Genomic DNA, 17,807 nt, shown 5'->3' with positions numbered 1-17,807 from the left:
AGAGAGAATCCAAAGCAGGCTCTGTGCTCTCAGCACAGAGACCAGTGCAGGGCTCGATCCCACAAATCGTGAGATCATGACCTGAGCTGAGATCAGGAGTTGGACGCTCAACTGACTGAGCCACCCAGGCGCCCCTCTTCTGATTCATAGGTTATTTAGCATGGTTTTCTCAATTTCTAAGCAAGCATTTGAGGATTTCCCATTTGCTGTGTTAATTTATTTCTAACATAGCTATATCATGATTAGGAAACATACCCTTAGTGCTTATAAACCTTAGAATTTTGATGGCTCTCAGAAAAGCACTTGTGCAGTGTTATCAGTTGTAAGCTGACCTAGCATTTTGTGCATATATAACATCATTTCTAGTTGAGAGAATGACTAACAGACAAACCATGCTTCCTCAAACTTGGGTATGTGACAGACATTTAATCACAAATGAACGAAGTGACCCTGCTGCTTCAAGGGAAAACAACTCACAGTGGTTGTCACCAATGATGCAGTTCAAACTTCCAAGTGAAAATAACAATTTTGGAAAACTTGTATCTGCCACCATAAACTTAATAGCTTACCAGGACTTAAAGGATGTTTCTAATGTAATCAATGGGGGTATGAATAAATGTGATTTTTTTGATAATGTGTAATCAAATGTGTCGGTATTTAGAAAATCTGCACAACTCTGTGGACTAGTATTTTTCAGATGACTAATGTGTGATGTTACAGAGTCATGCACAGGTAAAACATCTATTCAAAGAACAAGATAGACAATGGATAACCCAAAGTTCATTGATATGGTTTCAGAATCCACATTGCAGTTTACCTTTAAGAAACTACCACTTTTTGAGTCTTGGGTGCAGTATCAAAGAAGAATATTCTCAAATATCTGCAAGGCCTGTTAAGATATACCTTCTTCCAATTATATATCTCTGTGGGGCCAGATTTTCCTCATTTTTTTTCAACCAAATAACATATTATAACAGATTGAATGTAGAAGCAGATATGAGAAACAGCTAGCTGTCTTAAACCAGAAGTCAGAGCGATTTGCAAAACACCAAACAGTTCTACTCTTTTCACTAAATTTGTTTTGTTTTTGAATAGATACTTATTTTTCATGAAAAATATTATTCCTATTAACATGTAATGGGTTTATTGTAATTAAAAATTTTTTTTTTAATGTTTATTTATTTTTGAGACAGAGAGAGACAGAGCATGAACGGGGGAGGGTCAGAGAGACACAGAATCTGAAACAGGCTCCAGGCTCTGAGCTGTCAGCACAGAGCCCGACACGGGGCTCAAACTCACGGACCGCGAGATCATGACCTGAGCCAAAGTCGACCGCTTAACCGACTGAGCCACCCAGGCGCCCCTATTGTCATTTTAAAATACATGTTTTTTTACATTTCTGGATTTAAATTTTTAAATTTTTAATTAAAAAATTTTTAATTTAAAAATTTTAATTTTAAATTTTACATTTCTGGATTTTAATTTTTAAATTTTTTTAACGTTTATTTTTTTGTGTATGTGTGTGTGTGTGAGAGAGAGAGAGAGAGAGAGCATGAGCATGCGTGGAAGAGGGGCAGAGAGAGAGGGAGACAGAGAATCCTAAGCAGACTCCATTTCTGTCAGCACAAAGCCTGATGTGGGGCTCAAGCTCAGGAACCATGAGATCATGACCTGAGCCAAAGCCCAATGCTCAACTGGCTGAGCCATCCAGGTGGCATTAATTTTTAATGCAGCAAATATTGATAGACAAAACCTACACAGACATCATCCATTTGGGGTTCCCAATCATCTTTTAAGTAGAAAAGGGCCCTGACATCAAAAAAGTTAGAGGACTTAGTCGTTGTCCTAGAAATTACAGTACGCCTCCTGACATATGTTATTGTTGTGTAGTTTTTTTTTAAGGTCACTCTCTCTTCCTCTCTTGATCTCTCAATAGTTATTGTGTCATATGGTCTCAAAGAGTGAGAAAATATTTTTTTATTTAATCATTGTTCATTTAGATTACTGTACATATTTACCACATTTTATGTTTTCATGCCTCACTGCATCCCTGAGTTTTCATTCCACTTTGTTTTTTTTCTACCTAAGGAATACTCTTGTGTATTTCCTTTAGGAATAGGTATGCTGCTGTCAAATTCTGTTGGTTTCTTTGCTAATCTGAAGGACATTTTTTCACCTTTATTCTTTATGGGGTTTTTTGGTGAGAAGAGAACTTTAGGTTGGCAACTAGTTTAAGATCCCTTTCCACTGCTCTCTATTCTGTATTCTGGCTTCCACTGTTGCCATTGAGAAGTCAGCTGTCACTCTAATCATCTGTTCTTTTCTTGCACGGTTTTTGAGGTTTTCTATTTTTCTTTGGTTTCCTGTAGTTTTCACAGATATGTGTCTAGCTATAGGTTTCTTTATTGCTTGGTGTTTATTGGACTTCTCAAATCAGTGGGTTGAGATCTTTAATCATATCTGGGTAATTATCAGACATTATATTTTCAGTATTGTTTCTGCTCTATTTTCTTTTCACTTTTTATCTATTAGTAATCGCTACACCCAACGTTGGGCTTGAACTCACGACCCAAGGATCAAGAGTCACTCACTGACTGAGCCAGTCAGGCGCCTTTCTTTTCACTTTTGAAATGTCAATAAAAAATATATGCCGACCTTCTCCCTGTAACCCTTTCTCATCCTTTCATATTTTCCATGTTTTTCTCTACATACTTCAGTCTGACTACATCTTCTAGTTCACTAATTTTCTCTTCAGCTATCTAATCTGCCTAAGTTCTGACTTTCGGTGTTGGATTTTTTTCATTCTGAAGTTTCTGTTTGCTTTTTCAAATTTGTGGTGTCACTTTTTATAATTGTTGATCCTTGCTGAAATTTTTAAGTGGATGTTTTGTCTTCGTGGTAGGCATTGGAATTTCTCTATGCTAATAAAACATATCAGAATATATTCCTTACCCCACTTTCCAAAATACAACTCTTTATCACCCCAGCCCAGAGTATGGGGTGTTTTCTCAGGTCCCTAGCCTTTGGCAGGCTCTCCTGCGGTAGCTCAGTCTCTGCTCTTGGATCTCCAAGTGGAAGAGCAGTTGGGCCCTGTTAGTCCAATATCCACCTCGCCCATTCTTCAGAGTTCCCCACATATGCACCCTGCCCCTTCCAGGGCTGCCTCCTTCTCATGGGGTGCTGCCTACCCCTAGGGCAGAAGCATCTCTCGCTCACCTCTTTGAGCTCAAAACCTTTCCCCATCCTCACTAGGTAGTGTTTCACTCATTATACTGTTTAAGCTTTAAAAAAATTTTTTTGTTTTTGTTTCATCCAGTTCTGTAGTTGTTTTTCTCACCTTCAGAGGAAATGGTAGTTAGAGAGATTCAGACTTGGTCTGACCTGTACAGTGTTCCTCAAAGAATAGTTTGCAAATGAGTTCCAATCTACCAAATGTTATCAGTCTGTGATGAACTGTTATCAGTCTGTGATGAAGTAAGTACAGAAATTGAGAGTAAGCATTTAGAAACTGTTGGAGCAATCTGACATTGCTGTGAAATCATAGCACGTGATTTTGTGTTTTATAAAAATAACGATTCATAATATACCTGGGGGGAGTGGAAACTGCTCCTTCACCACAGTTAATTTGAGAAGCACTTCTTCCTACAGTCAGCTGCGAGTCTCCTACAAGCCCCCTCTTTTTCTGCTTTTACAGAATACACTGTAGAGGAGGAAAAAACCTTTTCTCTACCCTCTTAGGTTAAATGACTGGGTCTGAATTAAACTGACCAACACCAGACTAACAGGAAAAAAGATTTATTATTTTTTTTTTTAACATTTATTCATTTTTAAGAGACAGAGCATGATTCGGGGAGGACATAGAGGAAGACACAGAATCCGAAGCAGGCTCCAGGCTCTGAGCTGTCAGCACAGAGCCTGATGCGGAGCTCAAACCCATGAACTGTGAGATCATGACCTGAGCTGAAGTCAGACGCTTAATCATCTGACCCACCCAGGCACCCCAATAAAGATTATTTTATATGCACATGGCAGGACCATTGGGGTCGGGGGACACCCTCACAGGAAAAAAGTGAAAACCACAAAAGAGGTGGTTAGACCCAGATGCTTATATACCATTTTAACAAAGAGTAATACGGTCTGAAGAGACTAGAAAAAGGAAGAGGGGGGAGTTTGGGGGTCTCGGGTAAGTGGTGGCAAGGCAACCAGGAAATGTGTGGTAAGTAAGAGTTGTTTAGTAAGGTTTGTTATGCAGGTAGGAGTAGTTCTCTTCCTAGTACATAAGAGGGGAACGCCTTTACAAAGGGAAACTTAAACCTCCATTTTCAGGCAGAATGGACAAGATCAGAGAGTTCTTCCTGTGTCTGGTGTTTTTCAATTGCCTTCAGCTCAAAATAATCCTATGCCAAGGTGGCTTATATTCTGATCCCTTCACAACATATGGTCAGCCATACATTGTGCCTCTAGACGTGTGATCTATTTTGTTTGGCATATTTGTTTTGGATTTTTTTTAATTATGTAAGTAATTTACATTTATTGTAAAATTTTTAAAATTCAGACAGATGAAAGGAACAGCTAAGATCATTCATGATCCCACTGCTTTCACAAGTCAACGTAAACCTCCCATAGTTTTTCTCGGCATGTAGGGTAGAAGCATTCCCCATACTCTTCTAAAGCAGGGTTTCTTCTCCCTCTTATTTTACTCCCTTGGAATGGAACCAAGCAGGGAAGTTTAGAACATGCTTTTTTGAAGCTCCTTAGCAGCCCCAGAAACACCCTAAGATGGGAAGCAAGAGAAAAACAATGAAAGAAGCCTTGCACTTGTTTTTAGAAGTATTATCAAATAAAGATGATCAAAGATTTGAGACATCAAACTTTTCAAAGTTGTTATATCGGGATTGTATTATGAATATATATATTAAATTTCAGTGATGAATAAAATTTGCATAAATAGTATTTTTCATTTTTCCATATATCTAAATTTAAAATTAATGAATTGCCTTTTACTCTAATATCAGTGTTACAAATAACTAATCAAACAGCTTTAATAATAGAAGATTACTTTCACAGCGATGACTGACTTTCAGACTAGCTCCTGAAGGAACATGCATGCATATTTAAAGTTACACAGGTGAGTTTGTTTGTTACCCCAGGTTATGAACCATCGTCATAAAAAATGTACAATGCCCAGAAGATCTCATTTATAAGAGTGACTAAAAGTATCCTAGGGCAAAAAACCCCAATAATCAATATTTGGAACCAATATGAAGAAAACCTTAAAACTGTGACTTAGAGACATGAAAAGAAATAGAGAACATATCATGTTCATAGATGAGAATATGAGAAAAATGTTAATTTCTAGGAGTTCATCTATAAATATAAAACTATCTCAGGCAAAATATTAAAAAATTTTTAACATTTGATGAACTCATTTTTAAAGTTCAGCTGGAAGAAAAAAATTCATAATAAAATATTAGCAAAGAATAATAATGAAATGACTTATTTTTCCAAATATTAAAATACACTATTAGAGGGCCGCCTGGCTGCCTCAGTCAGTAGAGTGTACAACTCTTGATCTCATGAGTTTAAGCCCCATGTTGGCTGTAGAGCTTACTTAAAAAACATAAGATAAAATATTGAAAAACACCATTACAGTATTAAAAATGGTGTGGTACCAGATACAAGAAGAGACAGGTCAGTGGGAAAGCCTAGAAACCTGAAAATAACCTGTGTATGTGCATGTGTAGAGACTGTCATTTCAAATACTAGTATTTCAGATATAACACCCCAAAAATGTGTCGATCCATGCTGGTAATTTCCAGGTTTTTTTTTTCACTGACTGGTTCCCTTGTTAGGCATTGGCCTCTCACCACTTGACTACCTTCTCCTACTCCTCAGACTGCTGTTTTCCCTCTTCCAGGTCCCTCCAAAAAAGTCTTCCTCCAGCTCTCAGGAAAGCTCCCAGATTCTTATTTCTTGACGATGCGATTGATTTAGCTCTCCTTTGCCTAACTCCTTTCTCATGTGAGCTGAATAGTGCTCATCCTCACATCTCACAATTAAACAGGAAACCGCCTAAACAAAACTTCAATTCATTCACTGGAAGGGGTCCCTTAGTTCTCCTAGATCAAGCAACCAGCTTAAATTGCAGCCCATTTAGAAATAATATTTTTTTTCCTCCCCACAATACAAAGAAATGAAAAATATTCAGCCTTTCTTGTAATCAAGGAAATGCAAACTGAAGCAATCATGACTTACTTTTTTCCCTCCTATCTGACTGGCAAAGATCAAAAAGGAATAGTCAGCCTAGTGGGGGCAAGGTAGAGGAAAGGACACCTTCACGATTAGTGAGGGCAGTATAGCATGTTAAATTTTTTTCCAGGAGTATATCAACAGCTTTATTGTATATGCCCCCCGACCCCTAGGACAAGTGCAACTCTCCTTATAAGACTTTTACTCTAGCAGAATATCATGACTGTTCAAACATGTGACCATGTTCATTTGGGCTTTATTTCCAATGGTGGAAAATGGTCACTACCATACTTCAGAGCAGACTACACCATCACAAAGATTATTTTGTGCAGAAGAATTCTATTTGACATTGGAAAATGTTCATCAGCTGTGAACTGGAAACTAGGCAAATGTTGTAAACCCTTGTATAAATGTGAAAGTATTTTCATTTATACAAAACCACACCGAGGGGCGCCTGGATGGTTCAGTTGGTTAACGTCTGACTTCTGTTCAGGTCATGATCTCGTGGTGTGTGAGTTCGAGCCCCACGTCAGGCTCTGTGCTAACAGCTCAGAGCCTGGAGCCTGATTCAGATTCTATGTCTCCCCCTTCTCTGCTCCTCCCATGCTCATGCCCTGTCCCTGTCTCTCAATAATAAATAAACATTAAAAAAATTTTTCTTAAAACCACACTAAGATTTAGATCATATGGTCAATTATTCATTAAATATTTACTGTGTGCTCAGTCTTCTGCTGGGTACTGGGTGGGAGTATGTTGAAAGTATAAAACATACTTGTTCTTGGGGCTCCTGGGTGGCTTAGGCAGTTAAGCGTCCGACTTCAGCTCACGTTATGATCTCGCAGTCCATGAGTTTGAGCCCCACATCGGGCTCTGAGCTGTCACGAGCCCAGCATCTGATAGCTCAGAGCCTGGAGCCTGCTTTGGATTCTGTGTCTCCCTCTCTCTCTGCTCCTCCCCTGCTCATGCTCTGTCTCTGTCTCAAAAAACAAAACAAAACAAAACAACATACTTGTTCTTTAGGGCTTTATACATCTTGTTGAACTGTTGAGCTTGAATATGTGCATTTCCTCCTTGTACACCCAGCAGGTGTAGCTGTAGGTAATGGGAAGAGCAGTGAATATAGACACAGATTTGAATCCTGTCCCTGTAACCTACTTGTCTACTCATACAAATTATTTGAGAATGAGAAGGATGCTGACCTCGTGGGGTAATTGTAAGAATGAAGATATAACAAGGAGTGTTTCCCATGATGCTTGGTGAATTGTAATATGAGTATTGATAATTCATTATTATTAATACCTACTTAGTAATTATTAGTAATAGTAATGAATAGTTTCTTTAGTTTCCCTTCTAGAAGCCTGTTTCCTCAGTGTAATACACTGGAGTCTCAGCTACTTGAATAAGTGAATGAATGAAATACTGGTTTTGAAAACACTTCATATGCCTTGAAGCATTATGAAAATGTCAGCTATTGATATTTGAATAATTTCATTACCAGATACAATCTGGCAAAAGTGTCCTGTATATGTATGTAAATGCTAAACGTGTGTTAAGTGCTAACTGTTAGGATATGGGCATATAGGGTTGTTATAGAATTTAAGCAAATGAAAGCCTTGATGTGGTTAGTAATTCACTTAGGGGGCTTTCTGGGAAAGGTGTGATTGGAATGGGGCCTTGGATTACAGCAGGTTTTGAATATGAAGAGCAGTGTATTCAGAAGCATGTGACAAGAAAAGAAAGAAGACTGTATGTTCGGGGAATAGTAATTAAGACTAGCCTGCCTAGAGAGTGATGTATACTTGAGGAGCCATCAGATAGGACAGGTAGAAGAGGTGAGGTGTGGCTGACACAACAAGAGACCTTACTGATCTGAGAAATAAAGAAGAAGTATTTTAAGTTTGGGGCAAAAGAGTGACATTCCATCACCAACACATCAGTGTGTTAGAATATGTTTGTAGGGATTGACTTTGGTAATGGAGTGTGAACAAAAAGAAATTATGAATTAGCTACTGTTTTCCTTCTACAGTATATAGTTTGAATGCCCATTTAGTGGTGATAACTATAGCTAAATATTTTAGAATCCTTGTTGGATTCTTAAAATATTACGTGACATGACTAAGTATAGATAATTTTGGAACTGACTCAAAAATATGTCCATAGCCACCAGCATTGCCCTTTTCTTAGGCTTCTTGTTGTGATAACTTAAAGGAAATTTATGGTCCATTTTCTACGCCTCGTGTTATTTGATGCTGCCATTTGCTTGTTCTTTGTACTTCTTTCCATGTAGATTTTCAGTGTTAAGATGGTTATAATATCCTTTATAATTTATATATCTTTCCTTGAAAGAAAGGAGATTTAAATAACTTATTAGAATCATTAGCTGTAAGCCAACTAATGACTTAGTTACAATATATTCATTTTCAGTGTTTTCTTCCTGGGATTTCCTCTTACATATTTTTTTTCCTCACATTTCTCTACAGTATGGATGGCGCAGATCTGTGTTTTGAAATCGTAAAGCGAGCTGACGCTGGTTTTGTATACAGTGAAGCTGTAGCCAGGTATGTAATTTGTATTGACTCAGAGGTCACAGGGGAAATAAAAGAAGGAAATGACAGAGAAATCACGTGAAGTGACCTGCTTTTTGAACTGATGAGGAGGAGACTGCCACTCTTTCCTACAAGGAACATGTCTGTTCTAGTGTGCAGTAGTGGAGCCAAATAGTGACTGGAAATGACCAATACTGAACAACGAATTTCTTAACATGAGTCTACAGTTTAACATGGTACTGTTGCCTTTCTCGTTTGGGATGACTTTTATTCAAGAAGGGATTTGGTAGCTCCAAGAACTATGAAGAATCAACTTTGGGGGGGTGGGGGTTATGTGTGATCATTGTTTTGGGCAGCTGAGCCTTCTTAGTTCTTCACTTTGCCTTTTAGTGATAGCACATTATTATGTGACCAGTTAATCTGATGAAATGCACAGAATAGTGGAAGGAATAGAAATAATAGCACAGTCTTCCTGCCAGATATATTTGCTTCAGGCCAGTGTGTGATCTCCCAAGCAAATGGTGGCCATTGTTCTAAGTCAAGTTGTTGTACAGGACTAATGAGTCAAAATAAGGAGTAAAGTTGAAAAATCACAGGAACCATGCACTGGGCCACTTGCTTATAGATTTGGAGCAATATAGCTTTCTGCTTTGGTGTCATTCAATCATATCATAAATACCCACTTCAGTGGATTGCCTTTTTAATACATGGGGTCTCCTCAGTCACCAGCCATAATATATTGAAGGATTCAAACCCACAAACCAGTTAGGATTTATTAAAACTTTCTACCATCTGAGAAACAGTTACCATTAAATGATTATAACTTCCTCTTATCATCCTTTATATAACCATGGCATCTTGGACAGATACAGGTAGCAATAGCTTAGGGACTATCTAATACAACCTTCAGCTCAGAGTGGCTTCAGATTCAGTGCCCTGCCTCTTCCTGGCTAAGGAGCAAGGGCCCCAGTCTCAGGAGACCGAGCAGCCATAGCTATAGCACAAGATGAAGAATATACTCAAGTGAGGTAGCTGCTGTTGCGTGCTGCTGGAGCTAGGGAGAAGCAGCATATGAAAGTTTATATACAGTAATTGTAATGACTTCTTTGAACTCCTGATGTATTCATGGTAGAACTGAGGTTGGGTATCCTCTTTTTTTCTGTGCCGTGCTCGCTAAAGCACATTCTACAGGGCGGTGGGGGAAGGGGAAAGGGTAAATCTCATTTTCCTATTAGTTTTGAGTTCTTACCACAATTAAAATTTTTTATTCTGTATTGTGCTTCAGAATTTAAAAGCATTCTTTAATACCAAAATAGTCAATTCCATCTTGATTTTTCTTAACATACAGCAGTAAACGACTTTATCCAACTGAATGAAACTCTCAGACCCTTGCATCTTGTTGTTTATATTTACTTCTTCAAGAATTTGAGGCAACTTGCCTTTTGTACTCTCCCAAATTGATCTCTTTCAACAGCAGCATCAAATAGGGAAAACTAAAAATTCTGAACATGGATTTTTATAAAACAGTGAAGCTTGATGAAGGGAGATGACTTTTTTTCCTTTTGGACCACAGTAACACTGGAGTACTGTGAGAAATAAACCCACTGACCCAGTCAAAGGAGGGATGCAGGGAAGCACCTAGGAGCACTGTGAAGTGAGGCTTTAATCAACATTCTTGCAAGAGCGGGTGTCTGATGGACAGGCACACCCGGGGCAATCACAGCAGACAATTTATCTCCTAGTGTGCAAGTCCCTCCCCTGATTTCTCATTGGCTGAGTACTACAGACGTTACAGCCTTACCCGGAAGTCTCCTATGCCCATATACGGGGAAAAAGTAGTCTGACTGGAACAAATGTACATTCCCTGAGGTGACACAGAGGTTTCATTCCCTTCTCCCTTTGTTCTTTGGTGCATGCTCATTGCAAAGCCTGCAAAAATAAGCCCGCAAAAAGGAGAGGGGAACAAGAACCAGGAAGTGAAGTGTCTAAGGGTTGGGGGCTCCATTGTTGGTGGGGGGTGGTTCATACATATTTCCAATAGGTCATAAACCTATTAATTAGACAGCACAGCTTTTATTTGGTATTTCTTAAAATGAATCATCTCCCTTACTTCTCACAGGTACCTGGCACATATGCTGTCAGGGTTATGTTAAAACAGTACCACTTTTATCCTGTTCCCCACTCATCCATATTGCTTTTCCTTAACTTTGAGCCTGTCTGTGCCACTGGCCTGGGTATCAGCATAAGGAGAATAGTAATATGTAGAGGTGATGCCATACAGTGAGATTACTTGGGGGATCTTTCCCAATCTCAAGGTTTATAGTAAAGGTAGATGCTTCCATACATCAAGATGAAAGCCTGTTGATTTTAAAATCTACCTATATTTTCTGTTAAAATGGTAATTTTTTTTTTTTTTTTTATGGAAGGAACTTTCCAGAATGAACCAGTAAGGAGTAGTATTGAAACCAGTAGGTGACATTGCAGAGAGAGAGATTTGGGACAATTTATTAAGGATTCTTCCTAAAAATGACAAAAGGCAGGGAAGGCCATCCTCAGAAAGTAGTATTAGGTATGTCCCCTTTTGCAGATGATCATGACCACATAACAAGGGCATGTAGAGCCTTCCTTTGGTTGTAGAACATTCAATCAGTTGACTTTGAACTTCCCCTCCTCCTCTGATTCTGTGATTCATTGTTGGGAAATTTAGCTTGTATCAGTATTCTAGTGAGACCACAACTGTAGGAAGACTCGGAGACACCAAGTAATCAAATTGATAATGTTTTTCTCCAATTGGCTGAGCTTCCAGAGAAGCAGCAAAGCATGGCCTAAAATAAAACTGCATACAGTCCTTACAACCCAATTAGTGATTACCTCTGTTCCTTCAGGGGTGATGAGTTGTCAAGTGCACTAACATACAAGATCAGATGATCAAATCAAACTCTTACAAATCAGAGCAGTCTTCTTCTCTAGTACCAAGCTTTACTAAATAATTACAATTTTACAGGTGATCAAAAGGCTCAACTGAACCAGAGAGGTCTGGGTTTTCAAGGGCAATTTCCCAGAGTAGATGGGGTGTCTACATGTGGGATCCCACACACAAGGGAGAATTGCAGTTATGAGATGGCTCCATTGTATGCCCCCGGGGAGTTGTATAGCTTCAGTGACATCCTCCAGGAAGCCAGCCATGCCTCAAAGATCCTGGATTCTGTTTCCCATAGGTAATCCTTAGCCAGGGACATTCTGTTAAGAGCATTTCAGAGATAAGGTGTCTTCTGACTAGCAAGAGCGATAATCTCTGTACCTAGAGTCTCCTCCCCTCTTTTCTTTCACCAATTTCATCACTCACCAAAGGAAGTGAGTGGATTGCTGGCCAGTTCTTTGCTTCCACTGAATTGTCCTCATTCCTGATCCGTACAGGAGATAGAGGCAAACTTCTCTATTGCGACATTTTTCTGAAAGTATAGGCCACCCTGATGATTCATGAAAATGAAGCTTTCTAATTAAAATTTAGTCAGCAGTTCTAGAACATGTGGGTGGATTTTGCTTTTCTGTTTTGCTTGCACACTATTCACATGCACAGCCCCCCAGAGTCCTGACTGGGAGGGTGGAGAAAGATCACTTTAAGCTGTGCTATCTGGGGAGAAAAAAAAATGTATCTTCCCCCAACACACTCCAGAGATTCTGATATGTATGTATATTTGGGTCAAATAATTGAGCACTCTGATAATTAGATTAAAAATGCTCGTTCATTGAGATTTTCTTTTTAATGACGCTTTGAAATAGGAATTTTCTTTAGACTACAAATATATAAGTGGCTATCTTAATACTATGTATCCAAAGTAGTCCATACTATAGGTATAAGCTATGTCCACATTACCTGATTTAAACTTACCCACTGTTCTCATGTTCACATCGAGATGCACAAATAGGCTGTTCCTAAACCTTTGACTAAACTTAGTAATATTGTAATAATAATGACTTTACCCTTTGTAGCATGGTTTAGAGTTTACAAAGTGCTTTCATATTTGTTGTCTGCCATTACAGAGGGTCACACACATATCCTTCACAGCCTGATTTGAAGCAGGAAAGGGCCAAGCTAAGAACCCCTAACTTAAACAGAAACTTAATTCTAGGCTGCACGGGACCAGGCCAAGAGTATATGACCACAACCCCTTTGTGTGCATTTGCAAAGTAAAAAAAATTGGCATCACAACTAAGGACTGCATGAGCCAAGTTCTCTGCCTAGAGCCCACTTGTGAGGAGACAGTAAGTGTAGGAACGAAGTCTGGAGGTTCTTTTCCTACCTTTCATTTAAAAAATGGAAACTTTTGATCGGTTGTAGTACACGAAATGATGCATATGCCAATGAGAAGGACATTTATGTGAGTTTGATAGTAGCATATCCAAGAGGGAAGTTGATAGAAATGCCTTTTAATTGTATAGCAGGAGTAGAGAAAAAAATTTTTTTTGAGTCACAAGGATACACACAAGGGCATTTACAAGTACTATTAAATTATTTAGTTTTTATTTTAAAGTGTGAGGAATATAAAATCTGGAAAGAAAGCAAAATTCAATAAGTACAAATAATGTTGGTTATATAGCATTTCTGTCATGGTTGGCTGAGAAGGAAAAGGGAAAAATGAAAAAGGAAGACGGATAATAGGAAAAAAGAGAAAGAGGGGAGTAGAATACAGAGAAAGATGATCAAAGAGAGAAATAGCAGGATTACAGAAAAACAACTGGAAAATTAGTGGGGGGTGGAGTCAGAGTAAGCTCTGAAATAATACTGAAAAATACTCTACTCTGGTTACACCCTGTGGCTAGTTGACCCTGTTAAGCATTGTTTAAGGCCTTTCTTTAAAATGCTAACTCCTCCTGTGTTTTTCACCTGGACCTCGCGGGGAGCCTCTGCAGACCCCTGCTGGCCACGCGATGCATCTGAGGTGTCTGACTTCCTAGGATTTCGGCCCTAAACAGCTCTGCTTTATTAAAAGATGCCCCAGCTAAAACTTGATTATGTTGCAAAAAGAAATCGCACGCATAAGGAGGTTCTTTCCTCTTGTTTGTCCTTAGAGCTAAATGGAAATAAGGCAGAGAGCCAGCCTCTGCTGGCAGATAAAAGGCTCCCACCCCTTCAGTCAGAATCCAAGGTGTACCTCTCAGCACTGTTCACTTAATAGCAATCCACTGTAACTAAGTACAATTAACTGAGCGTTGGAGACTTGTTTTTTCTCCCCACCATGTTTTCAGCTTGAATTTTTAGTTTGCAGAGCTATGTCATCTATGAACGGTGTGAAATTCTTTTGGCTTGGTTATCTTAGAAACTATAGAACAAGTTAAATTTCTTCACAAAGCTTATAAACGTATGGGTCTGCCAACTTTTTACATTATTAAGCCTCACGTCCCACCAGTCTTGTCTACTCCATGGAACAGTGTCTGCGGGCAGCGAATATGAAGGTGGGAGTTACAAACTAGGGACACTCTATATTAAGTTTTAAAAATAAAACGTTGTTACAGTTTTAGATTTCTTTTGTTTTTCTACAGTCACTACATGAGACAGATACTGGAAGCTCTACGCTATTGTCATGATAATAACATAATTCACAGGGATGTGAAGGTAAGTCCTTTTTATCACTATAATGTGCACAAAAAGAAACTGGTAACAGTGATAATGATCAGAAATTTTTCCTTAATATTCTTATGGAGAGCATCTTAAAGTTAATTTTGCTTCCAAATAAAAATATATTTAACTGCTTTATATTTGAAGAGTCGTACTCATTCTTAACAGGAACACTTTTATCATTTCAGTTTCTTCTTATTAAAATGTGCACGTATTCCAAACGTTTGTTAATCCTCTTCTGCCATTATGTGCATAAGAGAGAAATGAAAAATCCAACAAATAGTAAGAACCAAACACTATCCTATCCTAAAGTTTATTGGGGGTGGGGTGCGGAGGTGGGGATTTGGGGATTTGGGATTGGGTTTCTATAGTAAAAGTTCATCATATACTTACGTTTTTGTAGTTTTGCAGTATAGAATAGTCACCTTTTTTTTTGCAGTTTTTTTTAACATAGTCTGAAATCATAATCATATATGTAATGTGGTTTTGCACCCTTAGGAATGTGCATATTACCATTATTGAATCTTTCTGCCTGTTTGATCCCAGTATTAAATTCATGACAACTGTCAGTCCCTGGCTCACAACGGTGTCAGGAAGCACATGGGGGCATGCCAGAAAGGAAACTAGAGTACCTCCCTCCTGATCCCCAGGCCTCGATCACTAAGAGCCCCTGAGGTCTCTCTGGCCCTGTTTGTCCACTTTCTCGCCCTGGTATTTTTGTACTGGCCTCTCTCAAACCCACAGCATCCACAGACATGGTGTTCTCCTTCCCTCAAAAGATATTATCAAAGGCCTGGCTATTTCAATGTATTTTAATGGTTAAGAAAATTAAGTAGAGTTTAGTTAAGTTTTCTATAACGTTTGGGAAATTTTAACTGAAAATTCTCATGGTTAGGAGCTGAGGTAAAGCATGAGCCATTCCAAGACAGTCTAGTGGAATGTCACCATAGCAAATGAAAACAGTTATTGGAGAAATGGACAAAACACACATTACTTGCAAAATCTTACTCTTTTCAAATGTGGCGATAGGAGAATGGGATTGTTATTCTCGGTACTCAATACTGAACAACCCAATGGATACATAGCACTTTTATAAAAGTATTTTTCAGTTATGCAAACAAATCAGAAATCTAAAAAGTAAAAGGAGGGAAACTGCCAATGATAGTAGCGGGCTGTGTTACTCTTCTACATCTAATTAAGGTAAGAAAATGCATATATACAGAGTAAAATATAACTCCTTGTATAACAAAATGTATGATAAAAATGACACTTTGAAAACTTAAAATGTGTAAGCAGATTCTTAGTTCATGTAATAGCATTGCGTTAAAAATACTTTTGCTCAAGAGGCAATTTTATTTTGAATTCTGTTCTTGAAAGGTAATTACAGCAACATCATATAGTAAATAATGATTGGCAACATACTGTACTGTAACACTTTCGACAGTGTCGTCAGCGTTTGATTAGTCATGGTATTTGATATGACGATCCAAAAACCAAATAAAATCCCAAAGTAGTTATATCTGAATATTGTACTTCAGCTTCTCATTTACCTTCTGATTGATTTATTCAACAAATATTCATGCGCCTACTTCATGCAGAATACTGTGCTCGGAGCCCTAAAGGTATCATGGGAGTCTCCTCAGGGAGACAAGGCAACCAGCTGCCACAGAGCATCACAACAAAGCTTCAAACAGCAACTGCCATTTATTTGCTCGCGGTTCTGCAGTCTGGGCAGAGCTTGATGGGGACTGCTCGATTCTGTTTCACAGACTGTTGGCTGAGGCAGCATGGCTGGTACCCCCGGAGGCCTCACTCTGTGGTGTGGCAGCTGAACTATAACTAGAACAGCTGGGGGTTTGTGGGGTCTTCTCCGTAGTCTCTCATTCAGGGTATTTTTCCCTCTCAGTCTCCCTCCATCTTCTCCTCTGTCACTGTCTTTTCTTGTGTCCCCCTTTCTAGCAGGACAGTGTCTCAGGACTCCAAACAAGCAAAGACAGAAGCTGCCAGGCCTCCTGAAGCCTAGACCTGAAATTGGTGCTGTGTCATGTCCTCTGTATTATGGTAGTCAGTAGGTTACAAGACTAGCCTGGATTCAAGAGGAGGAAAAACAGATTGCACCTTCTGGTTGGAGGAGCGACATATGTGCACAAGGATAGGAGAACTTGTTTGTGGCCATGTTTACAGACAGGCAAAACAATTACTGTCCAAGGTAGTGGGTGGGAAATATCATTAAAAGAAAGAGTTGGAGAAACTTCATGGAGGAGGTCATGTTTGAGTCTGGTCTTGAGTCATGAGGCAGTTACATGGGAACAAGAGGGCATTTCAAGCAAAAGGCTCAAAATTAGTTTTGCATTGGATTTTATTAGTTTAGTATTTCTAAGGCACATGCCAAATAATTTTGAGGAAGCACCCAGAAAGGTGCTGAGAAAGGGAAGACAGAAGTAATTCTTAAACAGCAAGTGAGGAGAGACCACCAGAAAAGGTACCATTGTTCAGTTGGCAAGTGGGCTCAACATAGAGTGCATGTTAATGTTGATATTCTTTATATTTCAGGACCTGAAATCTGTACATTTTGTACGGGTAAATGGAATGCTCACATTTAGCTAATTAGTAATGTTGAATTTGGATAGATTTTTCTTAAGACATTCATCCCAAAATATGCACTGAGTGCCTATTGTGTGTCAGGCACTATTCTAGGAACCAGAGCTACACCAGTGAACAAAATAGAATCACTGCCTCCATGGAGCAAGCTGACTTTCTAGTTCAGGGAGACCGACACTAACCAATGAGTGCAAATAAGTCAACTATATAGTAGTAGTATAGTAATTCTTGGCATTGATCCCAAAGCATTAGGTTTTTTCCAAAGATCCTAGCACTATATCGATTAGTATTACTTTTTTTCTTAACTTGGTAGGCATTTCTTTGTGAACTCATGGTAATTGAGTCTAAAAATGTTTGGTTTATATCAAAGTTAGGTTTGACTATGTGGTACCTCGTGACCTGTAGTGGGAACTTGCTTTGGAGAAGCAGTTTCATATGAAATTGCATAAGAAATAATTGTGTCATCCTTTGAAATTGAGCGAAGTGTGTCATCATAGCACAGGTTTCTCCCACCAGCCACACTAGTGGCATTTTGAGCCCTGTATTTTGTTGTGGGAGGCTGTCCTTAGTATTATTGCCTCTACCTAGCCTCTACTCATTGCATGCCAATAGCATTTCCCCAAGCTGTGACAATCAAAAATGTCTCCAGACATTGCTCAAGGTCCCCTGGGGCACAAAGATCCCTGTGGTTAAGACCCACTGTATAATACTACACTGCTCCTGCTTTACCTCCCCACAGGCATTAATTAAGGCATGCATGCTCATTTCTTTTTCTTTTTTTTTTTTTTCAG

At 38.9% G+C, this 17,807-nt stretch overlaps 1 protein-coding gene across 15 annotated transcripts in view; it reads left to right on the top strand.

Moving 5' to 3' along the window:
• Positions 1-17,807, top strand: part of CASK (calcium/calmodulin dependent serine protein kinase) — a 357,939-nt gene that overhangs the window by 160,546 nt on the left and 179,586 nt on the right. For all 15 annotated transcript variants that reach the window (XM_058713427.1, XM_058713438.1, XM_058713431.1 and 12 more), the window contains exons 4-5: positions 8,730-8,807; positions 14,340-14,412. In XM_058713427.1, the coding sequence (XP_058569410.1) occupies positions 8,730-8,807; positions 14,340-14,412 (151 nt within the window). The remainder of the gene's footprint in view (positions 1-8,729; positions 8,808-14,339; positions 14,413-17,807) is intronic.

The sequence above is a fragment of the Neofelis nebulosa genome, chromosome X, assembly GCF_028018385.1.
Source record: "Neofelis nebulosa isolate mNeoNeb1 chromosome X, mNeoNeb1.pri, whole genome shotgun sequence".
Lineage (NCBI taxonomy): Eukaryota > Metazoa > Chordata > Mammalia > Carnivora > Felidae > Neofelis > Neofelis nebulosa.
Note: the sequence above shows the minus strand (reverse complement) of the source record. Positions and strands in the feature narration are given on the sequence as shown.